This window comes from Anomalospiza imberbis, chromosome 6, assembly GCF_031753505.1.
Source record: "Anomalospiza imberbis isolate Cuckoo-Finch-1a 21T00152 chromosome 6, ASM3175350v1, whole genome shotgun sequence".
Classification (NCBI taxonomy): Eukaryota; Metazoa; Chordata; class Aves; order Passeriformes; family Viduidae; genus Anomalospiza; species Anomalospiza imberbis.
The window spans coordinates 15,936,544-15,964,426 of NC_089686.1; the positions used below are offsets into that span (position 1 = coordinate 15,936,544).

General features: G+C 40.2%; 1 protein-coding gene across 1 annotated transcript; it reads left to right on the top strand.

Moving 5' to 3' along the window:
* Positions 1–1,131: 1,131 nt before the first annotated feature.
* On the top strand, positions 1,132–27,311 carry LGMN (legumain). Its single transcript, XM_068192571.1, has 14 exons — positions 1,132–1,261; positions 7,157–7,334; positions 15,042–15,139; positions 15,963–16,044; positions 16,562–16,647; positions 19,267–19,342; positions 19,795–19,857; positions 20,736–20,802; positions 22,255–22,373; positions 23,046–23,135; positions 23,834–24,031; positions 24,628–24,798; positions 25,679–25,746; positions 26,545–27,311. The coding sequence occupies exons 2-14, from the start codon at positions 7,197–7,199 to the stop codon at positions 26,582–26,584; spliced, it is 1,296 nt and encodes a 431-aa protein (XP_068048672.1). The 5' UTR covers positions 1,132–1,261; positions 7,157–7,196; the 3' UTR covers positions 26,585–27,311.
* Positions 27,312–27,883: the final 572 nt, after the last annotated feature.

Here is a 27,883-nt window from a genome sequence, read left to right on the forward strand (position 1 = left end):
TGAGAAACACCTTTGGACTTGGATGATGGGTCAGCAATGCTTTTAAGTGATATCTTTTATAGCAGGAAGATAATAAAACATAAGCATAACCCACTTGGCTACTAGGCTGGAATTAAATGAGGTGAAACTAAGATTCCTGACTTGTTTTTTTTTCTTGCTGGATAATCAGCATGGTGGTCCTTGTCAGTTCAAAAAGGTGAATCCTGAATGACCCGAATTGGAACAGCCAGACTGTGTCAGGAGCCATGTCAGGTCACTGGGCACGCCAGCTCCAGAGAAGTATTGATGATTAACCTGTAATGACCTTTTACATTTATGATCATAAGCAAAGCTGAGTTGGGGCAGACAATGCAAATGGCAGTCAGAGCAAAACTATGACTTTCTGCAGACACTAAAACAGTCAGTTGGTCGCAAAATGCAAAGTTAGTTATTGGGGCGTCTTGTTTACAGACATGCAAGTGTTTTTTACAGCACGCAATGAGGAAGCTGCTGTGTTTCTTCGTACGTGATTTACTAGGCGAAGAAACATGCGCCCCTTGTTCTCACAAAGGATCTTTGCCTTTCCTTCTCTCATTAAAAGCGGAGAGGGGCGTCAGGGCACAGCCCCCGTCCCTCTGCACCGCGCCTGCCCCGGCCCGGCTGCCGGCAGCGGGCACCGGACAGCGCACGGCCCGCAGCGGGCAGCCAGCGCTGCCGCCCATCCTTGCTGAGACGCGCAAGGACCACGTGTGGCCGTTCGTCTTCTTCCGTCATTTCACGGATTCCCTTTGGCACATTCCTCTGCCTTCCCGTTCTGGGACTCCTGTCTCCATCCTGCCCCGAAGGCACAGGGCAGTTCCAGAGGAAAGGCGCAGCCGGCGCGGCCCCGCTCGTGTCCCGTGGACAACCTGCGCAAACGCCACGGCCCCGGCGGCTCCCGGCGGCTCCCGGCGGCTCCCGGCGGCTCCCGCCGCGCGGCCCCGGCCCACGCGAGAGGAGCTTCCCGGGACTCCTGGGACACGCGGGACCACGCGACTCACCCCGCAGCCGCGGAACTACAAGTCCCAAAAAGCTTTGCGCGCAGGACCCGCGGCCGCCTGAGCCAGTGGGGCGGCGGGCTTGCTGGGGCTCGTAGTGTGGCCGGGGAGATGCTCGGCCCCGCCTCCGCCCGGCCGCGATTGGCCGGGCCCGGGCCCGCCCCCCGCGCGCCGCGGTCGCCTGGCTCCGCACGGCGCCGGCCGCAGTCGCAGCGGCCGCGGCGGCGACTCCGCTCCACGACGTGGTGAGGGCGGCGGGGCTGCGCTGTCCGGGGGCTTCGGCCGGGGAGGAGGACGCGGGGTACGCCTGAGCGAAGGGAGCTGTGAGCAGGGGGCGGCCCGCTCCGCTGCGCTCCGCTGCCCGGCCGCTGAGGCAGAGGCGGGGGAGCGGCCCCGCCGCCTCCCAGGGGAGCGGCAGAGGGTGCCGGCTTCCTTCCCGGGCTCCGGGCGCTGCCGAGCCCCCGGCGCTTCGCCCGCCGCCCCGTCTGGCCCTGGGACTGGCACGCCTGGCCTGGGAGCTGTGTTTGATCCCTCCGTGCTGGAAGAGAGACGGGAGTCAGAGCGGCTCCTTCCGAGCGCACTGCCCAGGGCTGGCAGAGGAGGGAGATGGGGGAGTGGGGGAGGAAGCAGTGGCAGCAGCTTAGATTTAATCACCAGTAATGCATTTTTGACGGGAGAAAAGGATGGAGTAACTATTTACCGGATTTCTGCCGAGAGCTGGGGATGCCTGAAAGGCGCTGCGCTGTGGCTGGTTATTTATAGCTGCTAGACAGCCTTGCCGTAGCAGGAGGTTCTGCTTGGAGGTAGTAGCACCACTAGTTCCCAGTTAGGATGGAACAACACTGTGTTGGATGTCTGTATTTGGGAGTTAACATAAATATTGTAGACAAGATCTGAAATGCTAGGATAAATCATAGTACAGGACATGTGGAGTGTAGAAATCTTGTGTAATAGCACACTGGAATTTCTGCGTAATAACTTCTCCAGAATTTCATTCTCTCTGTGCTCCCAACATTTCCATGTTTGCTGAGCAGACATTCTTACCCTTACCTGCCTTACTCTTTCACCCTTCTACCCCCTATGCCAACTCAAGCAATTTAACAAAATTGTTACTCATGCAGTGTTGCAGTATCTGTTTTTTCTTTTCAGAATGAGATGGCAGAGGCTTTGTACATCTGCAGACAGATAAGAAAGTAAATAGCAGAAGTGGTTTTATTGAAGCGTTAAGGTTTGCCATATTTGAATCTAGGTTTTTCGAAATGTGTAGAGAAAAAAAAAACTAAACCAGGTGTATTAGCTTATCACCATTCTAGGAATGATTTGGGTTTTTTTTTACCCTCAGGTAAATTGTACCATCTCTGCTGCTGAGAAAAGTAAACCTGCAAATAGGAGAATGCACTTTATTTGTAATTACTTTTAAATACATTTATTTAACATCAAAAATCATTCTGAGTTAACTAAAACATCATGGATTTTTACAGTAAAAGTGGCTTATACAGAAATATTTTACTACAAGTTCTAATCATACAAGTCAGTTCATAGAATGGTTACTAGCAGACTTTGTAAGGAAATGTTTTGCAAGAGGGGCCATAATCTCCTTCAAAATGTACCATATTAGAATTTATAGTAATAAAGATTTTTTTCTTTTCTTTCACAAGTGCAGAAAGAAAATCAGATTATTTGTGCAGGGGCCTAATCACAGGTTTAGATGCTTCTGTTTATGTAGCAGCCAGCACAGCCTGTGGGTGGAACATTGCTGACAGAACTGTGGACATCAGTTTCCTGTGAGGAATGCCACATATTTTGTGGAAATCCGCATCTAAGTGGCAGGCAATATGTAAGCACTCTGTGGAGAAAGGAACTGTGGCTTGATTTGGGAATCTGAAGGGCTAATAGTTATAAGAAGTGAGCTGTTAAGAAAGACTTCATAGAATAGCTTTAATGGTCATCTGATCAGCTTAAGGCTGTTATTTTTCAGCAAGGTTACTGTTACTGTACTTCTCATGCAAGTAAAATAGAGATATGCTTTCTGTTTATTTAGCTCTTGGAGACTGTGCTTAAGGTATTTGGAGTGCAAGCTACTGAAGTGTCAATATTGCTTTAAAATCTAGTGGAAAATACTTTGATCAACTCAAAGCCCTTTCTTTAGAGTGCTATCCTGTTCTAAGAGTATTGATCTTAAAGGACTGTTTCCCAAAGGAAAGTTGTGAACTCGGAGAACAGGCAGTTGGCTGGAAAAATTGTTCCAGCAGCAGCTAGCCATTTCCAGATGTGGTCTTTCTTAAGCATCCCTCTCTTATCAAGTCAGAGATATGAGATATATGCTAGCTATCTAGTGGGAAGTGGTCAAAGAACCTCTGTCAGGACAGACTGGTTTTAAGAGTTGTTGCAGACTGAATTGTTCTGCAAGAGCCACCCAATTCTGGATGTGCTTCTTCCACAGATTGTGCAAACTGTGCAGCAGCCTTATCTGCATGTGTACGTGGTGGTCTGATGCTGAACCCACTGCATTGATGGGCTTTATCCTGGCAAAGTTAATTAACTCTTCTGTCAGAAAGACTAGGCAGAGCTGATCAAATCTTACGATATTTTTGGATCAACCAAAGCTCCAAGATGATCTTGTAGCGAGTTTTTAGTTTTTCCACACAGTCTTCATCTGCATGTGATGTAGGATTGATTGCCTGTGACAGATCTTCAGAGAAAGGCTTTTTCTGTACCTGTGGTAGGTTGGTCAGCTGAGCTACTTTCTCTTTATATGACTTGAAGACAAAGCATGTGATGGGCAGCTTTCTCTTCTCAACTGTAGGTCAAGAACTCATACAACACAACCCTGAACACAGCCTTTTAAATTGCCCACTTGCACTCAGAGGCCTTCTTTAAAACAAGAAATATGTGTGTGCGTGAGTGTATTTGTTTGATCGTTATTTGTTTGTACTTTGTTGGGTTTGGTTTGGGATTTCTGTTAAACAGTACTTAGAAACAGACCATGAAGACCCATCCCCACTGCACATGTTTAAACCTATTTTAAGTGCTGCTTAGAGAACTTCAGGGAGCTGAGCGTTTATTAGTTATGGTATACTGGTCCATTTTGGTACATCTGGGTTTTTTTTATTTCCTCCTTTCTGGTGTTGATTTAATTATAGTATAGGAAAATACAGATAAGAGAGATTATATGTCATTAATTTGTGTCAAATAGGATGTTCTTTTCTATTCTACATAGTCCATGACAAAATATGTATGATTTACTAGTACAGTGCAATGTTTCTTGGTGTTCATATTTTTTCCTGGCTGTTCTGCATCAGTCACAACGTCTGTCTCAGCAGAGGAGAGAAATGTGAAGACCTAGGTACCCTTGTACTACGTGGAATCCCTCATGGAGGGACTGTCTGAGGGGCTGGGAGCTTAAGTCTCTGTTCCTGATCTGGCGCGGGGATTTTCTGAGCTGGGGCTGTTTGCAGGCAGAGTGCAGTGCTGGTGTGTGCTACACCTGTGGTGCGTGTGTGTGGCACAGCACGGCCCGCTGACAGGTTCTGGCTGGGGTCCTGAGAACTGTGGATGATCCTTGTTAGTGTAGTCAGGAGTGTGAACTCACCAGGAAAGACAATCCCATCAGACTGTTTCCAGTTGCCTGGTATATCAGTAACTGATAGTGGCAGGGACTGTTTCCATGTGATGGATGTCTGTGTGCCAGGACCTCCCTTGAAATTAGCCATCATGTTATATTATGGCCCGGTGAACAGCTGGCACCAATACAGTTTCTGTTGATATGCCCTGGATTCTGATGAATGCTGTCTCAGAGCTAAGCATCATGTGAAAGGATCTCCAGCAATTATTTGAACCATTAACTTTCTTCTTTTTTTTTTTTTTTTTTTTTTGTGTAAATATAATTCATGTTATAGTTGGAGAAATGTTATGAGACAGACACTGAGCTCTGAGGGATCTGTGTGCAGAAAATTTAACTCAATATTCCAGTAAGTCAAACAAAGTTAAGATTTATAAGCAGATTGTCTAAACAATCCTGATTTTCTTTTCTTGCCTAATATTTCAGGAGTTAGGCAACTGAAATTGAATAATAGAAATGAACAAGCTCATTGGCCTCTGGCCTATGGTGGCACTTTACAAAAGTTCTATACAGGTTGGTTTGAATATTAGCCAGCCTGTAGGCAACGTAATAGGCAGGTTTTATGGTACACACAGTGTATCTTCAGCACAGTATGTTATTTGTCTTATCATCTGAAGAAGTGACAAGATAGATCAGGCTGAGTTGCCATACAAAGCTATATTCTTTGGCAACAATGACAAAATTTTACAATTCCAGCTCAACATGGGAGAGTATAACCATCTAATAAAAAATCTGCTTATTCCTTCATATCTGCTTGAGTGCTGAAGAAGCTAATAAGTCAACAAACCCTAAATTGTTAAGTTTCTGTGTATTATTCTTGGTCCAAGTGTTACAGGCAGTGACAGGAGTGGCTTCTTCCTGAAAGATAAGTTTTTGGAAGAAGCAGTTTCAGAAAAGTTAATATTTGGTTCTGTTTGGACTGTCAGGACTTCCTTACTTTGTGCTAGCTCCACTAAAAAGGATAAAAAAACCCCAACTTTTCAATATGTCTATAAAGTATAATATATGCATGTATATTTTTTTCATACTACTGCCTGCAAGACTAAATCTTCGTGACCGGTGAACCCATGCTATGTGTTAGGTTAGTAGTCTTCTCTGAGCACAGCTGCTTTGGAGAGGATCTGGCTGCTTCTCTGTTCCAGCCTCGTTTCAGTGGCTGCAGATGGGTGGTTTTGACTGGGGTACTGAGGCTGACTTAGATACTGTTTACTTGGTTTAGTGGTAGTTTTGACATTTTGCCTTGTGACTGTGTTGAATGGCTTGGGGGTTTCCAGCTTTTATTCCACAGAAAGCCATGATAAAGTAGACTACTCTGCCTCTTACTACAACACCTCTTCCATACCTAGCAGCAATGATTAACTTCCAGGATCTTGTTTTTGTGAGTAGGCAGGTGTAAAATCCCATCTCCCAGTGCATGAGGAAATGTGTAATCTTTATGCATGTACCAGGAGCATGCAATTCTTCAGGGAAGTTTGCTTTTAGAGTTCATGTTGGATGCAGCAGACCTGAGACTATGACCAATTAATGGAAGCTGCCTTCCCCCCCTCAACCCCAATTCAAAAAGCAGACCTTAAACCTGTGATTGGATATATAGGCCAGATAGTTTGCTTGTAGAGTAAATGCTTTATCAGACATTCAAGGTGCTCAGGACATTCACTAGCAAGGACCCTACTTCTAGTCATCTCAAGAAAGTACAAAGAGCCATTTCTGCATGGGCTGCAACCTCCCCTGTGCTCTGCTTTTCTAAATTTGTCATTCACAGGCTCAGATGCATTTTTTCTCACTGTGCACCTTGTGCAAACACTTAACCATTGAGGAAAGGGGGTAAAAATGCTGCTCTTTCATGTGGTACTGGTTCACATTTGCTCTCCACTAGCATAGAAGGTTGCACAAATAGCGTGAGGCTCTCACAGCCTGCACTTCCCCCCAGCCCCAGGCCCCCATCTTGTGCAGAACAGTGGCATGGCCTCTTCCCACCCTCTTTGGTATTGTGGGCACAGAGAGCTTTTGTGACACTCTGACCTTCCAACTCCCCAGCACTTTTCCATGTTTTTAGTGTCCTACATCACCTGGGGTTTGACTCAGCAATAATGGGCTAATTGCCAGTGAGTGGAAACCAGGGAATCACATAAGCAGAGACCAAGAGAGTAGTTTTAATCTTTCTGAAAGAGTTTTATCTGTGAAGTACTTGATAGTGAGGCTTGCTTTGTATTTGAGACTTACTCACTGCCAGCTATTATAGAGCGAAACAACCAGAGGGAGCTGAACAACTTGGTTGTCCTATTCAGAATTGCTTTCAGTCAGATTTGAAAGCTGACAAAAAGCTATTGTAACTAGTGGCAGCTTGGTGCTAAAGGAAGATATGACCAGAAATTGTACTGTGGGTTAAATGGTCTGTAAAACAAACAGGAAAACCCCACAAGCAAGAAAAGCTTCTAGTTGGGATACTGCTGGTGTGTTTTGCATTTTTTTATTGGCTGATGTCCTCTCATTTACTTGTCTCAAAATTCTTCATTAGGAGAATTTTCTTCCATTTGTGGAGTAAATAAAGAAGAGAGATGATACTGAAAGCAGTTTTGCTGCTGGGCTGTGCTCTGGGCATCAGTACATTCCCCTTGGAAGAACCTGAAGATGGAGGCAAGCACTGGGTGGTGATTGTTGCAGGTTCGAATGGCTGGTACAACTATCGCCACCAGGTAAGGACCACTGTTCCACATGTTGATGTTGTCCATGCTCCAGAAAATGCCAGCTCTCAGACTTGCAGGGAGGTGATGGCTGCCTATCATCTAGACTAGTTTAGACCTTCTGTCATTTGAGCAAGTGCTTCTACTTCTAGAGTCCCAGGTGTGTGTGAAGTTTTCAAAGCAAACAGCAGCAAGATTCGCTCAGAACCTGCTCTTAGTTATTTTTGTTACCACCCCAAGAATTTCCTTCCACTGCTCCTTTTTACTATGTGGTGTTTTTTTTTTTTTTGGCTTTTTTTTTTTTTTTTTTTTTTTTTTTTTTTTTTTGCATACAACTTTTTCAGCCTCTTAACTCTTGAAAAAGCTGTCGTTTCAGGAGGAGAAGTATTCTTCCTCTAATCACACTTCTGCATCCTGGGAGACCTGTGCCTTTTAGGGTAAATACCCTAATCTAACCCCAACTTGCAGTTGTACAGATGATAGCTAGAGGTAAACCTCATTTTGAGACACGTGCATGTTTCTTTCCATTTCTTTCCTCTTTTCATTATGCTCTGAGAAGCTTCCTTTTTTTCGAGTTAAAAAAATCTCAGAAGGCTGCAAATGTGTTATTATGTTTTGAGGAGTGAAGGACATGTGGAAGAGTTTTTTTTTTTAACCTGAACCAGTTTGCTGACCGTGTTCAACAGCAAGGCCTCAGAATTATGTTGGCACAACAAAGATACGGTGCACCAGGGTGCAGGGAGCAAAGTGGGTGGCAGAAACAGGAGGAAAGGGAACTGGAACTCCTGAGTCTAACACTGCTGGGAAAGTCAGTGTGTTGTGAAATTGTGGGCTGAGTGTGGGTGTCACTATGGACAGGATTAAATCCAAGTGACTTTTAACTCTGATTAAGTTCAAGATTTATAATCAGCAGTCAGGAAACTTCTGCAGCACTTTTCCCTTGGGGAATTGCTGGACAATCCCTTAAACAGATGAATCTATGCAAATACTATCTTTGCTCTAAATTTGCAGCTTGGCTTTCCTGGAGAACAGGATTGATTTAATTCTGATTTGTGTGTACATTTATATATTTCTAAATGCTAGAAAAATAGTTTATTATACTATTGTTGTTTTAATACTAGTAAATACTGATTTAAAAATCAGCATTTTTAAAACTGAGTTGTGTGAAATGTACTGGTTGAATTGCTGAATGCTGGAACTTTTAAAGTATTTATTATTTTTAATGTAACTGCCTGTAAAATATAGAGAGGCTTCATCCTCTTGGTTGATCGAGGAACAAATGAGCCTTCTGTGTGTTGGGCACCCTGGGCTTTGTGTATGTTTCTTCTCCTTCTCAGCTCACAATCAGTTTGTAACTTCCAGCACAGTGATGAGCTTAAAACTAAATGAATCAGACTGACAATCTTGTTGCATCTGAAGAACAACCTGTCACTGGCAAGTGTTAGCTCAACACTTTGACAAACAGGTTTTAGGGATTTTCCTTGCACTGTAGATATCACCTGATAATCATAGTTGGAATATTACAGCCTTAATATAAACTATTTCTATTTCAAATTAAATCTTGAAGAAGAATTTTGAAGTTGAAATTGGGAAACAATAATGAAAATACTACTGCTGTACTTGATTACTGCCTGTCTTGGAGTGTCTAAATTTAATTACTGAGTTGTGCTCTTTTTGTTGCTATTGCTGTATAACCAGTCTAGCTGGCTCCCTTCCATTCTAGGAGGAGTTAATACCACAACATTAATTCTTTAAATAAAACTACAGTTTTGAAGCTGTGGCTCATGAGAATTCCTTTTCTCAATTGCCTGGGCACAGTTTTTAATCTCTCTGTCAGTGAGCCTGCAATGGCAAGTGTATCTGCCAGGTAAAATAGGGTTATGAAGAACACAAGATCCACACTTACATATTTGTGTCCAGTAATGAGTGAATCTTTGGAACATGCCAGTTTCACAGAAGCCTGTTAATTTTTGAGTGTGGTCATCCTTTGCAGATAATTATTAAGTAATTCCTTTTCAGTGTTAGAAAAATGAGAACAGGATTTCTTCAAATACCTTAATTTTGAAGATAATGTCAACTAGCAATGCACAATATTTGCCATGTTGGATTGTTCTGAATTTAAATACTAGGAATCTGTGTTTTAAACTGCCACTTGCTTCAGGTATTAACATTTGGAAATAAGAAAATTAGAACACCAATAATTATCCTATTAAAGTTACAAAAGCAGCGTTGTAAAAGGGTCTGTATGAAGGATCCTTCAGAATGAGGCTGGGTTCTTACTTCCCTTTTGTGAGCAAGATATTGTGCATCTTAACTTGTTATGAACAAGCTCAATTCCCACAAGATGCAGCACAGTAGCAACTTGTGCTGTTCTGCCTAGTGGCCTTTTATGGCCAATCTTAAGGGCCTGGTGGGAGTGAGCACGCGTGGTGGCAGAGACATGTGGTGAGACAGACCCAGCAGTTAGTCATGAGAAATCCTCTCGTGTGTGCCATCAAGTGTCATCCACACAAGGGTGCCTAGGGTATTAGAAAATTGGAGAAATTTGTTCCCAGTAAAACAAGAAGAATGATAGACTTTTAGGAGAGTTATTCAGAGGAGGAAAGAAGCTACAGAAATCTGAGGAGTTCTAACAGATTTTTGAAAATATTATGCAGACTGATCACCATGTCTTTGTGTTTTAGTGTTCCCTACCTTTCAGAGGTGGAAGCAAAAATATTTTAAGTAATTAAATTATTTGCCCAAGTCACTTACAGTGGAACCAGGAATAGGACTTGGTCTTTGACTTCTATGCTTCAGAACACATAGTGAACACACATGGAAACACATGGTATTGTTCAGTAGAATCATGCCTGTACTATAAGAAATCAAAGCAGTGCTCCAGAATTGCACATTTGTGTAATTTTTTGTTTTCCAAGGGAGAAACTGTAGAGGAAAAGACATTGTACTCTCATTCAGTTCACTCCTGCCATCACCCTTCTTCCCCAGAACTTCTCTAACCTAGCCTGTGTACAAGTGGATTTGTAGATGTGTTCCAGTAAGTAGTTATTCAATATGGCTTTTTTTATTACTGGACTCGTTGCTATTCCCTGCATGCAACTAAGCACTCATAATGTGCCTTTGTAATTTGAGAAGTCAGCAGACACATCTCTGGGTTTCAGTTGCTCAGTTCAGCTGTCCAGAGTACAGTTAATACATGATGTTGCATGTTTGTATTACATTTTTATTTTGTGAGCTCCAGTTGTTTTGCATACTGCCTGCTTCAACAGGGTCAAAACATACTGTATTGTCTGCCACTGTAATTATCTGGTGGTAATGTGTTCATCTAACTGAGCAACCACAAAAGCAGAAGAAATAGATTACATATTCAAAAATATCTCATTTCATTCATGAAATGCTGTACAGACCCCAGGAATAATAAGTTTGTAAAGACTTTGCAGACCCAGGAAACACTGAGTTTGCACCTGTAATGTCAAGGAATCTGAAACTCTAAGACTGGTTATTTAGATGTCAGTGGCCAGGATCTGCTATCAGTACAAATCAAGGATAGAAAAGATAAGGAATAAAACCACCATTTGCACTTAATATGAGCAAGAGTCACACCTTGCAGGCAGTTGCTTCCACTGTGATGGCTGAACTGGGACTTCTTCCTAATCAGGATGACCTAAACTTGTCTTACACATGTATCTCATCCAGGTCCTAAAATAAAATTTAAGTGTTTTGTGTAGTACAGAGCCCAGTGTGATAGGCTTACTGTCATTGCAGGGCTAGCTTGTATATTGCTTTATGCTTGTGGCTTCTCAGTTCTTTGGTCTTTTTATTTTAGTGGTTTTGATTAGAGTTGCTTGGGCTGTGGAAGGGCTATCAGTGTGCTCCTCTCTGCTCCTCAGCACTTACTCTGGCTTCTCTGTAGCAGCTTTTCTATTATGAGACAGGCTGCTGTTCAAGAGTACTCCCCCTGTTCCTAGGGGAAGTGGCTCAGCTCTCTGCTGCACAAAAAGCTGGATAAAATACCTCTAGAAAGCTTAGTGGCATATGTGAGCAAATACAGTACTAAATGTTTTTGACAGATTTAGAGAATGACTCAACAAACTAGTTCTCATTAGAAGAAGTAGTCTGGCTCTTCTGTGAGATGAACATACCAGCTAACTCAAATCTAAAGCTGACTTCACATCAGATCAGAAAAAGAGACAGACTCATGCTTCCTGGATACTCAAACCCACATAGTCTGTGGAAAAGCCTGATGTGAAACAAGAGTCTTACTAAAGATGAAGTGCATCCTCAAGAGAAATGCCAGACTGAAAAGTGTGGCAAAATTAAAACTAAAAAAAAAAAATCTGAATTTGTATACATGGGTCTCTTTTCAGTTGTTGTTTTTAGTCTTACAGTTACTGAGCTTTGTGGGTCAGAGACCATATTTATTCAGGGTTCTAGACACTACCAGCCAGAGCAGTATCTTATTCCAGGACAATCTTAAATTCTCCTGTCTTGTAGGTAACAGACACTAAGGTTGCCTTGGCCACATGGCTTCAATTAACATTTCCTCACTGTGCTTACAGCATTTAAACTGAACTCTCAGGAAACCTTTCCTAAATTCCTGATAGAGTTATATCTTTGGGCAGATTCACTGATGTATGTTTAAGCAAAGGAGTAAGACATGGCTGACATTTCTGACATATTCTTCTACTTTGTTTATATATTAGAGTTCATTCTTGTTCAGGCTGTGACATTTCAGCACAGCTGTAGTGGGAATCGTGCTGCTTTAAGGTAAAGCTGACAGTTCCTTTCAACCATGAACCTAGCAGTCATAAGACAAGAAGTAACCAATTTCATACATGTCCAAGCGTTCCCTTTAGGAACTATTTATGCAAGCTTGTGTCATAAACAACTTGATTTTTCCAAAAATCCCCCCAGGCAGTTTGCTTAAAAGCTGTGTTGTTCAAATGTGTAAACAGCTGTATGGCAGAGGAAAATAGGGGTGCCAGGAAAACAGGGTAGTTCACTCTCTGTCCCCCCTTTCAAAATCTAGGAGTTAATTATTTTAGCAGATCTTCCATCAGAATTTGCTTATGTAGCGAAGGGTTTAGACTTACCAGGGGCTGAAAGGTCTAAACCATGCCCTTAACAGTGTCCATTTTGGAGCTACCCTTAAGGCCAGTTGTACAGCAGGAGCTGTACAGCTGCACCTTTTCCTGTGCTGTGTGGGGCAGCTGCTGCCCAAATCGCAGTCACAGAAACATGATTTAGTGTATCCAGTAAATTTAAAGTTTATCCATGACAATTTATCCAATAAGTGTTCATAGCACACATGTTAAACCATCAAGAATAATACAAATAGAGGTCTGAAACAAGTGAACAGCTGTCTCTTCTAGAGTGGTTTACAGGTGCAGATATGCCAGAAATATTTCAGAGGGTGAAATAGCAGTATTTGAGAGGCAGTTACATATCAACAGGAAGTATTCTAGATTCACATACACCTCCCTGCTCTAGCTGCAAACTTTTTTACTCTGGCTTTGTAGAGATTTATGGGTTTTTTTATGTGTACACAGGAGCCAAACATGAGCAATATCAAAGGTGACTAATTAGGTCAGCTAATTCTATGCAATAAACCCTAACTGTTTACTCATAAGTGTCCTACTTTAGTCAATGGAGTTTTAGCAGGAAAACATGTTTTTGCTGCTCTCACCTTTGCTGGTGATATGATTATGCTACCAGCAGGTACAGTTCCCTTAGCAAAAGCCTTCAAAGGCTGGGACAACCCCCAAACAGGCATAAGTTGAGATTGAAGGGAATTGACTACATTGATCTGTGTTCCTTTACAGCAGGGATTTTGCTAATGACTACTGTTTGCTAAGACAGGACATACTGAGCAAACAGTGAGTAAACCAGAAGGAAGGATAGGAAACAAAAAAAAGCTGATAATATGCATTTACAAAGTTTAACTTATTTTGGCTATTTGGCATCAGTTGAAACACCCCCAAAGTCCCTACTGGCCAGCCACATGTCTGTGGGAGCACAGATGCTTGCTGATTGAATATGGTGATACTGTATCACTGCATGCCTGAGCATTTCCCTATGTTGCCAGCCTGTAAAGGTTCCTGTCAGCATCACAGAGGTGTGTGATATTTTGAGAATGAGAAGGGATCTATGATCTACTCATCAATCAGTGTAGAGAAGCTCTGATTAGTGTTTTCTTCTACTTCTCCTTGGGTTGCTGGTGAAAATCAAATATGTTCTTGGTCTTCTGTTTCATATTATATGCAATACCTTCCTAACTCTGTTTAACCTCAAAGTTTTGACTTGTTGAGGCAACAGCTGGTATAATGACATACAAGGAAATGGAAGACTAACTGGGAGATTGTCTGGGATAGGTGGAAGAGAACATAGGCTGCTGGCCCGTGAAGTAGGAAACAGAACTGCTTTAGTAAGAGCAGTTTAGCATTTAGGGTTAGTCACATAAAGAGATTTTACTGTTGGAGAGTTCATTAGCATTGAATGTACCTTACTCTTCACAGAATCTTGTACAACTATCTTCTCTTTTCAGTTTTATCTGCACTTAGAAGACCAAGGGTTATAAAGTTACAGTATTTTACAGTGTCCTTCTGGTTACACTAATGAAAATCACTAGTACTCCTAAGTAATCTGAACAGATGTTGGTCCACTTAAACCACATCAATTTGGTTTCCAAATTAGCAAATCAGATTAGTTCAACACAAGTCAGCTTTAAAGCTTGCTTCTTCCCTGCATTTGGAGTCTGCTTTTGTTAGATGAGATCTCTTCCATTAATCCTGCACAACTTTTCCTAGCATGTGGTGGGTTCTAGTTCTCAAATTTAGGAATGATTTTTAATGTCTCATTAGGGCACTCAGGGACTGTAAGTTTTAAAGAAGAGAATCATTTGGGCTGGGGTTACTAAGAAATTAGCATTCTGATAGAGGTCTGCACTTACTGTAATATCACTTTAATGGGTGTTGTTATTTCTGCATCATGGGAAGATGGTTCTGTAAAGAAAATGTGCTTATTCATATCCTGTACAAATCAGCAAAAGAGCCTGAATAAAAATTCTGCAGTTCTGTTTTCCACTGAAATCTGATGTGCCCTGAATTAGTTGCTCTGCAGAGTAAGAAGTACATAATTAAAAAGAAAATATTCCATAAACCAAATTCTCATCTCATGGTAAAGCAAGATTTAATAAAATCTTTGCATAGATGAGATTAGTAAACAATACTTGCTTAGATCAAGGACAGCCTTCAATGCTTAGTCATGCAGGCTTGGTACAGAACTAAGGGAAATTGGTGGAAATCCAACTGTTTTTGTCTGCTTGGCACACTTTGGATTTATCTGTCATTGCAGAAGGTTTTTATTTTGATTTTCTCACACAATGCAGAATATTGCCAAGAGCTTCATGTTAAATTTTTTATCTGTACCAAGTCTGAAGTAACTTCTGGTTTCTGTTTAAATAAGAAATCAAAATAGATAATGAGGGAGAGATATTAATCATAGTCTCTACTATTAATGCAATTGCTTCTAATTAGAGAAGGGCAGTGAGCTCTGGTTTAACCTGTGCGTTTCAGCTCTCTAGCAACCCTCAGTCTCTTATACTGGAATGAAGTTTGGTTTGGTCAATAGCCTGCTCTTAGGTCTCAAAAGCTATTTTGCTTCTGGTATCAAAGGTAAAATTTCTGTTAAAACTAGTAATGAAAATTTACTTTATTTCAGGCAGATGTGTGCCATGCATACCAGATTGTACACCGAAATGGAATTCCAGATGAGCAGATCATTGTCATGATGTATGATGACATTGCTGATAATGAGGAGTAAGTGATGAATGTACACTGGTCACAAACTATATGGTTACTAAGAACATGCCATGGTCACCAGTGCATTTTGAGTTTGTTGTAGTTTTGAAAGAAAAGCCCTTAAAACCACCTGTGATATGCATAGAGACATCAGCCACTAGCACAAGAATTCTCCTTTGAAATCTGCTCATGAGCTTTCTAAGCCTTACTCCACAGCTCAGCATCAGCTGTGGCACTGAGGACTGCAGAGCTCTGTTATGAGATTAGGGGATCTTAACTCCCAGGCATAACAGTGTGCAGCAGATAAATAACCTAAACTCATGAGGGGAGGTCTGTGTATCAATTCCAGAGCCTTTCTGGGAGGATATTATCAGATTGATTCCCAGCATGTACATTCAATGAAGATGAGTACAGGTCCCATACTGGGTGACTGCCTAGAGCATGTAATTTCTTTGTGCATGATACAGTTGATTTATACAGCCCTAATTCTGAAAAAACTTCCCCCAAAATCAGCAGACATTACAGGTACAGCAGCACTGGGAGCAAAGTGTTAAGGGGAATAAAGGCAAGACTGCAAGGAGAGAGATGATAGAGACCATCCACCTACATCTTCAGATTAATTGACATGATCTGAGGTAGAATACTTGAATGTACTCTGAGGGTAAGGACACCTGAGACAAACATATGTAACTGACTGAAGTGCAAAGCCCTTTATATTCTGAAATCACTTAATGACATATGGTGCAAGTTCCTGTACTCTCAGGTGAGCTGGCTCCTTGTTCTATGGTCATTGCATAGCATGTGGCTAATTATTCCTATTTATGTTCCATTAACCTTTCAGAAATCCAACCAAAGGCATTGTCATCAATAGACCTAATGGCTCAGATGTGTATGCTGGAGTGCCCAAGGACTATACAAAGGAGGTAGGAACAAAAGCCCTTTCCCTGGGGAAGGTTCAGCATTATCCAATGTCTGAATAAATTCTTTCACCCTGTAGCTTACACTCCATAATGCACATAATATAAAGTATCAAGTTTATTCACCTGCATGGTTTGGCATGAAGCTTGGTGTTCATAAGATGAATATAGACAATAGATTCTTTGAAGTGAAGTATTGGTCATGAAAGTGAGCCTTTACACTGTTTCCATGCTGACACATGAAATAAAAGGAAGAAAGGTGTTGGACTGTAAATGTTGTAACTCCATCTGAGAAACAGCTATGTAAAACTAATTGTTTCATTAAATCAGTACAGTAATCCAGTCACTCAGTGATTTCATGATTCAGCAGCCAAGTGAGTCATTAGATAAAGATGTATTGAAAAGGATGGCCAGCTTAATTTGTCATCCATGCATGGATTCTAACTTTAAAAAGCTATCTTTCTATATGAAAGTTTTGTTGGTTTTATGATCCGATCTAACTTTAATCTTCTCAAATCCTTAGGATGTTACTCCTAAGAATTTTCTTGCAGTTCTCAGAGGAGATGAGGAAGCAGTGAAGGGGGTGGGATCAGGAAAAGTATTGAAAAGGTAAGAGAAGTTTAATTTAGAAAATAATTGCATGTGTAGTTGTAAATTATCACTGATTTCAACAAAAGAGTGGGGTAAATTACAGCAGCTTGAGAATCCAGCAAAATTATTGATGGCAATTCCAGGTCCTTCACATTACAAATATAGTGGTTCTAGTTTCTTAAACTATGCATCACAAGAAAGCAACTTTGACTGCAAACTTTGAAAGCAATATTTGACTGATTAAGGTATAAAAGTTCTAGAGGGTAGTATTAACTGTATTAAGGTATTTGTTATTTAGACTACTGTCTTTTGCAAGAATGGCAGTTCTAAGAGAGTGTGGCTAAATACTGGAAACCTCTGGAAGGGGTTTTCTCTAACTTGTTTTAATGTACATGAACAGTTTCATTGATCAGCTGAAGACTTAGGTCAGACTCAGGCCAGACTTAGCAGTGAGTGGCAGAGGGACAGAGAGAGCTTAACCAGCTCATCAGCTGGAAGAATTGCATGTCTAATTCCAGCCTTGGTCTTTGTAGCCCAGGTACAATTATACATAATTCTATTCCTAATGAAGTGGAATTATGGTTTATAATTAATGAATAAAAATCTTTGTAACTGAAAAAGTAATATGAGCAGTTAAACTTGTAAGTGATGTATTATGCTTGAATTATTTGTAAACTAAGCTACACAAATTATTCTAAGTTTGGCAATACTCTCTATATTTGAAGAATAATAAATGATAGATTGCCTAAGTGGAATGTAAGATTTAAAATTAATGGTAGGTTATAAAGGCTTATATAATTTAGATGATTCAAGAATGTAGTTAATATATTTCAGGGCCGAATAAGAAGTCTTCTTGGAAGGATACCTGATGTCAGTTATTCATCTTGCTTCTACAGAGTTTGAAATATGAAAGTATGATGCCTCCTTACTAAGTTGTACTATATTTCTGACTATTGATTAAGAGCTATATCATATTATGTTTTTCTACATACAGGAATTACTGTAAAACCTTTAAGAATTTAAATTTGATCATTTGGAAGGACTAGCATTGTTAAAGAAAACTGTGAAGTCTGTCTTCATCTGACAGTTGATTTTTGAGGCATAGTAATGAAACAGAACAGAAGAATCCCACCCTGGCACTGAGGAGCACAATAAAAAAGAAGGAACGGGACAATAGTCAAATAAGTTACTGCTCTGAATTGTTTAAACTTCATCCTTAAAAGCCGGGGTTGAAAATGATACATGCAGCACATACAGGCAAACATTAATAAATTACTGCACATTACCACATTGTGCTCTTCTAGTATCTGGAATGAGTCAAGAGGTGACTATGAAGCAATTTTTGTTTTAAAAAAATGTACGTCTGAACACACCTCACCTGTGAAAGCTTGATGTTCCCATTCAAATAAGGGAGTAGCTATGCAGAGGGCCAAAGTCTCTTAATGTACTCAGGAAGACAACTTGAACCTACAAATAAAAGTCTTAATTGTTTACATTCCACCTTGGTCAAATTTTTTGCATTTAGGATCAAGAGCAGGAAGCCAAAAAATAATGCCAACCCTTCTTTATTAGGCTCTGTTTGAATTTTCAAGTGGCCTGACTTCTGCTATTGGGTGGGACAAGAACTCAATTATCCTTTCCCTGGGAGGCTTCCAGATGGAGTTTCAGGTGGTCCCCCTAACCAGTAGGTTACTGGCCAAACAGAAGGCTGGACAATGTTCCCTTGAGCTGCTGCAGTTGCCCCTGTTTGCTGTGAGGAAAGAACAAAAGCAAGTAAAGATTTCTGGACTCTGGTACAGAGGAGGGGCTGGACACTCCTTCTGATCTTTTTACACACTTTATATTTCATTGTCCCTGAATACAGTTTAAAAGGAGAATTCCTTTGCAGATCTGGCTGTTAGGGTGAGACCTTTCTGTCACCCAAACATGATCTGTTTGATTCAGAGGGGAGTCAGACTGTACAGCAAACTGTTCTACACAGATGTGAGGTTGTCAAAGCCTGTGAGTGCTGTGTTCAACTGACTGCAGGGCCATGGATGCAAATGCCAGTCTGGCCTCATGGGTGCCTGTGTACATGCATCAGTTCCTCATGGAGCTGTAGGCTGACACTGCTTGGTGATCTGTGCGGCTGATTATGGCCATAGTAGCCCTTACACATACCTAAGGGTCTTAGCAAAGAGGTTTTTATGATTTATCCCTGTGTTATTGGTGCCTTGGTATAATTTAGGTATTAAAGCAGTCCTTTTTTACCTGACTTCTACAAATGCCCACAGTATAACCAATTCTTCACACAGCCATTAAAAACCCATTGTGTTTCCACCATACCCTACACAACAGCCCCTGTCTCACAATCAGTTTGCAGTTTGGAACGGGAAGTGTGATTGCCACATTCTCCATGTTTGAGGGACTAGTGTATGTCTTTGGTTTTGTTCCTTTTGCAGACACTCATCTCCTCTAATAAGGATCCAAACTAATATGCTTGGGAGAAAAAAAATATTACCAAGAGAAGGAGGTGCTTCAGCTCTATTATTTTCAGATATTGACATGTCTTGGCACTGAGAAGCAGATGATTGTTGTTGTATTGAAGATTAGGTTGGAGTAGTTAAAAATACTTTGTTTGCAATTTTTTCATTACAGTGGTCCCAAGGATCATGTGTTTGTTTATTTCACTGACCATGGAGCTCCTGGACTTCTGGCTTTTCCTGATGATGATGTAAGCATTTTAGGAATAATACAAAACCAATAATTTTAGTGACATACTAAAATAATAACTAATAAATGTAAAATATGAGAATATTTAGTGCAGTGCTATATTGAGGGAAGAGGCCGAAAAAGAGCATTATTCTTCTCATCAATGTATTTTGGACTTTTTCCAGGTAGAATCTCTTAACACTCAGTTGAAACTTAAGTTATGTCATTCTGGAGTCAGAGTGCTTCACACCGGTGTGACTTGGCTTTCTGGTGCACTATACTTATCCTCTGGAACCATTATTCATCTTTTCCAGAGTGGTAAATGCTAGAATGTTATACTTCAGAAGGGCAAAGGCATGGATAAATTTATTGGGAAAACAGTGTACATATTCACAACAGTTAGTATTTATTCTTAAGTGAATTGTTTGTCTGTTGAACATAAGTGGTTTTAATACAAGCCTTCTTATTTTACAGCTTCATGTGAAAGACTTGAATAAGACTATTTGGTACATGTATCATCACAAGAAATACCGGAAGGTAAACAAACATACCAGAAATTCTGAAATTAAAAGAGCAGCTGGCATGGAAGAGAGATGTTTTTATTTTGAGAGTTGGCTCAAAGTAGGAAGAATCTGTTACGTGCAGTTATATTTGCATGAAGATTTTGTAGTTTAAAGGATTGATCTGCTCCAAATTTTCTGTAAATGGTTTACTTGTTTTTGCAGTCAATGTTCATATGTAGTGTAACTGCTGTTTGCTAATGCTGCATATTCTGGCTAGAAAAGCAACATCTGTAACTGCTACATCCCCATAATTTATACCTGACTCTTTCTTCCTGTGCTTTGTTCACTTCAGACTTCACTATTATTACAGGAAGTTTGTATATACCTCATGTTTTTATTACAGTTACTTCTTTAGTTTAAAAGACTGCACCTCTTGTCAGAAAATACTGTGGTTTTATTTCATCACATATGCTAACAGCAGAAAAATTACTGTTTTGAACATTTTACTGGTGCTTTTTTAAAGCAGCTCTTTGTGGCAATGTCTGCTATGGCTGGCTGTGTTTAGGAATACACAGCTGGCATCAGTTCCAGAGGTACTACATTCAGTACTAACATCTTGCTGTGCCTATAGAGTGACTGTGTATTTGATCTGTGCTTGTACAATAGCCAGTAGATCCCTGTGGATTCTGTAGAAATTAATAACACCTTTTCATTATTATTCTTTCCCCTTTCTACAGAGTTTAATTCCTGAAAATAAAAAAAATATCTTTTGTTTTGTAGCATTATGCATAGCTTTTGTTCCAGGAATAGCAGTACAGGCCAACTAGCTACAGCTAAAAAGCGCCAAACAAGTTTTCTCCATTTCCTCATGGAATTTCTTAGGGTATCTGATTTATTTTTTTTATTTTATAGATGGTGTTCTACATTGAAGCATGTGAGTCTGGATCTATGATGAATCATTTGGCTGATAATATTAATGGTGAGCAATCAGTTAACTTACTGGACTTAAATATCACAACTTGTCACAGACCTAAGCAAGTACTGACTGTGACAAGAATAGATTCAAGGCATGTTTATGTAGAATTTTAGTGGGAGAGCACAAGAAACTAATACTTTCCATTTACAGGAAGTTCCTTTTAGTAGAGTCTTACAAAAGACTGAAAAGGCTTTCAGTTTCTTGGAAATGAGAAGTTGAAAAAGTAATGGCCCAGGACATGGAACTCAGATTTTTTCAGGGTTTCCAGGGTCTCTGCTGCAGAGCTGGAAGCTCAGCCTTGGTTGGGGTGAGGAATCACAACCTTTTGAAACAGCTGTTCCATACCAGGGAGAAAAGTGCTTGCTCCTGTGGTTTTGAAGATGTGATTGCAGAGAAGACCAGCCATGTTCTTGTCCATGGCATCCTGAGTGTTTGGCCATGGGTATGCTGCCTGACACCTACCAAGATTTCCTACAAACAGTTTTTCTTTTTTACAGGAAGTTTCATGTTGACGATTGTCCCAGACAAATGCTTAGTATTTTTGGTTGTTTATTCTATCAGAAATTTCCAAATTTCTGGACTCTGGTTTTACAAACAGCTCTGCCACAGAACTTGAAATGTATTAGAGTACAAAGTTGTCTTTGGCAGCTTTCACTGATAAGCTAAGACGTTTAATTGGTTACTTAGTAAGCATTTTGAAGGGTGCTAAGAGGAGCATTTTACTGCACAGATAAGATTCAAGATTGTTTTACTTCTGAGCTTTAGGTACATTCTGAGTAGAAACAATACAATAGCTCTATAAAATCATGTGGAACACTTTCACTTTAAAATATGGATTTTCCTTCAGTTACACAACTATGCTATGTATTAACTTTGACAAAAAGCCAAAATTGCTTTTGTCTTAATACCTGTCAACTTGTGTTTACAGTATCTGTTGTCTTAGAGGTGACTTACTGGGAACACTGTACTTGGGACAGATGTAGGTTTATTTTACTTTTGTCTCAGTGTAGAGCATTATCCAACAAAATATATTACTTAGAAGGTAACATTATGTGGATATAAAGATGATTTTTAGGGGATTCACTTCAAGTTTGGAGAAAAGTTCTCATTATTGTAATAAAGAAAATGAATGTATAGATAGTTGTTAGTGCCCAATGCTCTCAGGCAGTTCTTGCAGAGTAGATATTTCCTTCAGGCATTTTTCCTTCAGGCACCCCAGACCACATTTGGCAGCAGAGAAGAAGCACAGAGGGTGCTTAGAACAGCACTGAGGGTGACTGAATAGAATGATTAACATACTTCTTTCCTTCTTGCTATTTAGAAGTAAATGATTGAAAAGCAAAATACTTAGACAAAAATATTGTATGCAGCTAAGTATTAAATCATGGAGAGGCGAGGGGAGATTAAAAAAAAAAAAAAAAGAAGATAAAAATCCCCTTACTGTTTGTGTTACAGTTTATGCAACAACAGCTGCTAATCCCAAGGAGTCATCTTATGCATGTTACTATGATGATGAAAGACAGACTTATCTTGGGGACTGGTACAGTGTGAATTGGATGGAAGATTCAGATATGGTAATTTACTTAAATAAATTTTCTTCATTTCATGTATGAAAAAGATCACTAGGATATTTAAACATAGCTCTTCTATAAGATTTGTGAAAATATTTGGCTTTATGTGAAAATAAAATCAACAAATTGAGTTGGTAAAAAATATATACTACTCAGAACCACATGTATAATCTTTACTTGTTTGGGCCACTGAATTTACTTCCAATACTAACTTTCAGAAATATTATTGTCTTTTGTTATTTATGAGAAAGAAAATATTAAACTTCTAGTTACAAATTCACATAATCTTTATTTGCTAATCTGAGACCACATCTTCAAACATGTTAAATGAATTGGGCAGTTCAGTATGTTGTAGGGCTGCTTAAATATGGAGCTGTGGCTAACCCACTTGTTAGTATAATAGAAAATAGTGTTAATGAAACAAATATGGGATTTGTATGCTAGTCCACTCCCTTCTTGCCCATTTGCTGGGGGATGAGATTACTAAAAGCAATATGAGAATATGCTGTCAAATCTTCTTTTCAGTTTTTACTTCTATGTCTTTCAAACGTTGTATAGCTCTTACCATATACATCCTTCTACTCACTGGCGGCTAAGACCCTTTGCAGCTTCCCTTGCATTTTTAGAATAGCTGACTTTAACTATCTTTGACCTCATGGAACTTTCTTCATGCAGGAGGATCTAAGAAAAGAAACACTCCACAAGCAGTTTCAGCTGGTGAAGAAACGCACCAACACCAGCCATGTGATGCAGTATGGAAACAGAGTATGTATTTGACAAGGTTCCTGCTCAAATATATCTTCCAGCCTTTCTTACCCTATACTTTCATGCCTTAAACCAAACAAATCCAAACAAAAAACAGCTGTAAACTGGCAGGGTTGATTTAGTCATTTTTAGACATGAGCTATTTCTCTTAGAAGACCTTTTAGCATTTAAGAGGTGATGATCCTGATGGTAATGGAAACCCAGCCTTGCATATGCTTTAATCCAAGAAATCAGGATACAAGTTGTCCTCCAAGCTCTGCCAGTGATTTGACACTTCAGTAGAGTATAAGAAAGGTATTTACCACTTCCCAGCATATTATGAATATTAGTGAAATGTTAAAAAATACAATGATCCCTCAAATGGGAAGAGCTAAGAGGTGATACAGCATTTACAATAGTACCATTATGCAACAGATTAAATACTTGTTAAAAAAATATGCAGTTATGTAACCTGGTAGCCTTTTTCCCCCCAGTGAGTTTTGGAAATAAAAGTTCCCTGATTTTTGACAGCGTTTATCTCATTGTAATAAAAACTCAACATATGCATACACACAGACACATACGCCTATAACCCTGTGATCTCCTTTATTTTCTCTAATAAAACAAGTTTAGAGAGTTAGGTGTGCATGGCAGACAAAGACAGAACTACCTATTGAAGGTGATTGACAGTTCCCATCTGCTTACTTTTTATCCTTCAGAGCATCTCCTCCATGAAGGTGATGCAGTTTCAGGGCATGGGGAAGAAAGCTATGCCCATTTTTCTGCCACCTGTGGAAAACTATGACCTGACACCTAGTCCTGATGTGCCCTTTGCAATCATGAAACGAAAGCTGATGGCTACCAATGACATTTCTGAGGCTAAGAAGATTGCTGCACAGATGAAAGCATACCTGGAGGTAAGAAAATCTCATCAGGCCAGATTAATTTCTGTCCTAAGAAATGGCAGAAGGAAAATCCCTGAAAGTCAAAAAAATTACTCTTCGGACTGGTAACCTCTGGCTGATGGTTTATTCTTCCTTTAAAATTCAGTAGTGATTATCTTGCCAAAAGGTAAGCAAATGCAAAAGTCAGTCTCACAGCTTTTATTGACAGGAAATTCCTCATCTGCATCCATGGGGATTCTTGTGGGGAAGACTTAATCTTTGGTGTTAGAGAAACTCACGTGTCAGTAGAACTGAAACATCCCAAGTCAAATAGCTCCTGCAGAAGGAAGTCAGTATTGGTGTAGGTGGTGCCTTCTTTCCCTGGTAAACAGTAAGGATTTTTGTAAACAGTAAGTAATTTTGAGTTCCAGGAATCTTGATTTTCTGTCAGTTTTCATTTGAGTGTGAAGAGACAAGTGCAAGAGACTGTGTTAAAAATAAATGGCAAAATTTGGTTCCCTAAAGAGCCTAAAAGTTAAAGGAGGATTAAAGAAAGAGAAATTTCATTCAAAGTCTTTAAATTAGATTTAGAAAAAGCATGTTTTAAGTTCCTTTTGGTTTATATACAGGTGAAAGAATTCATCCAAGAATCCATGCAGAAGATAGTCACCATAGTAACAGGATCAACAGAACAGACCAAGCAGATTCTGTCAGACAGACTGACCATCAGCAATTATGACTGTTACCAGTCAGCAGTGAACCACTTCAAAGCTCATTGCTTCAACTGGCATTTACCTGTGGTAAGTCACTCATTGGATATAACCTGATAAACAGGCCACAAAAACTAGCAGAGTCATAGGCACGTCTGCAAAAATCAGCTTTTATTAAAAAGCTACCTTGGGGCAGTCATACAGATTAGATTTGGAGGAAGGGTAAGTAATGCTTTTGGAAACAATTTTTACTACACCTTAGGTAAGCAAGAATTTTACTAAAAAAAACCCCAAAATAATATGTAATTTTTACTAGTTAGTGCTGTTGCTTCCATCAGTTCCCTCTCCAGAAATCCCAATGTTAAAAAAGTCATGTTGTATTTCTGCTTGAAACAATTCTGCTGACAAAACAGAAACACAACCACCACCACTGTGAATTAATAATCTTGGTGCATTCAGATTTCTGTATTATGATATAGTATTATGTGTAATTCCTTGCAGTAGCCTCACTGCTATTTCCATCATCTTGCTGAATTCTTGAGAACCATTTTTTAGTTTAGGGACTTTATTACTGTTTGCCCTTCCTGGTATGCCAGTTGAGGATTCAAGTCCTGTTGTTATACTTAAGGTAAGAATAAGAAAGTCCTGATATCAGGCAAGATAGCCTCTTCAGTGGATATTTTGGTTTTGTTCTGTGGGATTTTATGTAATGGATTAGATGGTCTTGAGTACGAGGTCAATGTGCAGCACAGCTGAATTTGCCTAAGTTCAAAGAAGTTGAATTGCTGAATTGCCTGCAGTTCAAAGAGCAAAGTGTGAAAAAAAAAAAAGATCCATTTAGCCCAGTACTAGATCATCAGTTGAACACCTTGGATATTATAGTATCTCTAAATTATTTCCACCATTTAGTCTGGATAAATAATACCTGCTTTTCATCACAGAAATGATTAACAGTGTTTGTTTATTTCAGTATGAGTATGCACTGAGACAGCTGTATGCCTTGGTCAACCTTTGTGAAGGAGGATACCCCATTGACAGGTAATGAGGTTCCCAGATATGCCCTGTAGTTTTAACTGTGGCTAGAAGAACAAAAGCTAATAGGCAGATAAAGCTTAATCCTAAAAGCTTCTCGCTTGTTCTGCTCTCGTTATCATTTTGTCAGAAAATTACTCTAAATTTAGAAATGTTTGTTTTGACAAACATCATTATTTGTTCCCTCCCACTCATAATGATCCATGTCCCCACAATCCTTTAATTTCCATACTGAGCCTCAGGCAAAATGACAGCCAGTCAGAGGATCCCACTGCACCACACAACATCAAAAAAACCAGCATGACTGGTGCAAGGGCGTTGCCCTGTAGCTCCTGCATGAGCTTACACTGAAGCCAGGTAGGGAACTGCTGTGTTTTCTGTGCCACCCTCTCAGCTGCTGGCTCAAAACACCACAGCACTGCTGGGTTCTGGTGATGAAAGGGAATATGGTGCTATGTCCTTCATGTGTGGGGTAGGAAAGCAGGGAAGTAATGGTCCAGGCTGACCCCTGTGGTGGTGCAGTAGAGCCAAGGGCAGCATGGTGTTGGAATTCTGTCTTAGGAATTTATGGTAAGGGTTTGGATCCCAGCTTGTGAGTCATGCAAGAGAAGTAAAAGGGAGAGAAGAAAGCAGAAGGGTAGGGAATGTGAGGATGGTCTGGTAGTTCAGAGAATGTGTACATGCAACTCAGGAGGTGAAGAACTGCTGCCCCCACTCCTGGTGGTAGCCCACTGCAGTCAGTTTGGGAATTAGTTTGAGAGCAGAGTACCTGAAGTTATTCATCATTATTGTTCTCTGTTGCAGAATATTCCTGGCCATGAATCGGGTGTGCCTTGGGTACTGATGAAAACAACAGTCCTGAATGTAACCCTTACTACAAGTGATAACTTTTCATAGCTGTCATAATCCAGACTTTATGTGCATGCAACCTGGAGAGAGTCAGACACTGTACTGGAACTGTGCTGAGAGCTGAGGCACCAGACCATGAGCAGTGCAGCACTTGCCAGTGCTCTCCCCTGCATCCCCACCTGCTGACAGCCTGCTGCTTTGAGAGAGGCATTTTGGCAGACCACCTGGAGCTTTCAAGATGGATATTTTTTTTCAAAGCATAGTGCTCTTAGGAATCTCTGGATGAACACTACAAGCCACCTGTGTGATTGCTAAATCCATCCTAAATCTAAACACTGAGTCATTAATTCTGGATTTTTTTTAATACTCTTGCTTAATCTTAACTTTTAAAGAAAGTTAATGAATTCCATTACAGTTACTAATTTGCAGATTGGTTGAAGAGTGAAGAAACCAAAGGTTGTTCTTTAAGTTTTAACTCCTTAAAAGTTTAAATAAATTAGTTGCATTTGGGAGCTATTTGATGTGGACAGCACAGTTAAATGTTGAACAGTAAAAATCTTTGTGAGTAGAAAGCACTATTTCCCAAAGAAAAACAGAAATATCTAATGCTGTAAATTTAGCACCAGTATGCTGTAATTAATTGTGTATACTCACAAACCTGTGGTAAGTCATGGAGTACAGGAATTGCCTGTCAATAAAAATAAAGTTGACAGTTTCATCCACCCACAGTGCAGTAGTGCTGGACATGTTGTGTCTTGAAAATGAAGGAGAGCTAATTAATTCTATGACATGCATTACAACGTTAATCTGTCCCTGTAAGACTTTGATAAGGCAGGTGCTCTCAAAAACAGCCTCACAAGCAAGCCAACAAAACCCGAAACAAATCCCAAAACTCCAGCCTAAAAGCAACAACAAAGCATGTAAAGCTCCAGATCACACTTGAAGGTTCCACTCCTTAGAGGTGACTCAGTAAAGGACAAGCATGGCAAAATTAGAGGTTGTGAGATGATTCACAAAAGTTTCAGGTTGTCCACATCTTTTTACACGTGGAGACAGGATACAGAAATATTTCAGAGTTATTTTCAGTGTGCTGAAGTACGCAAAATTACCTCATCTCCATGTGAAAAGAATGAAGTCTGGCAAAAACTGAAGAGAGAGTTCTGGGTAGCTGCACACAGAGGAAAGGGGTTGTAGAGATGTAACTGCTAGCTTTATATAAAGAAGAGCTAGGTAAAGCCAGGAGGAGCATGAACAGCTTCATGAACACTGTCTGCTGAGAGAGAGATTGATCCCA

What these genes read in the sequence shown, in the direction of transcription:
- LGMN (XM_068192571.1), top strand. Translation starts at nt 7,197, where the DNA reads ATGATACTGAAAGCAGTTTTGCTGCTGGGCTGTGCTCTGGGCATCAGT. An exon ending in GGTACAACTATCGCCACCAG is followed by an intron (nt 7,335 to 15,041) that starts GTAAGGACCACT and finishes ACTTTATTTCAG; the next exon opens with GCAGATGTGTGCCATGCATA. An exon ending in TGGCTTTTCCTGATGATGAT is followed by an intron (nt 19,343 to 19,794) that starts GTAAGCATTTTA and finishes CTTATTTTACAG; the next exon opens with CTTCATGTGAAAGACTTGAA.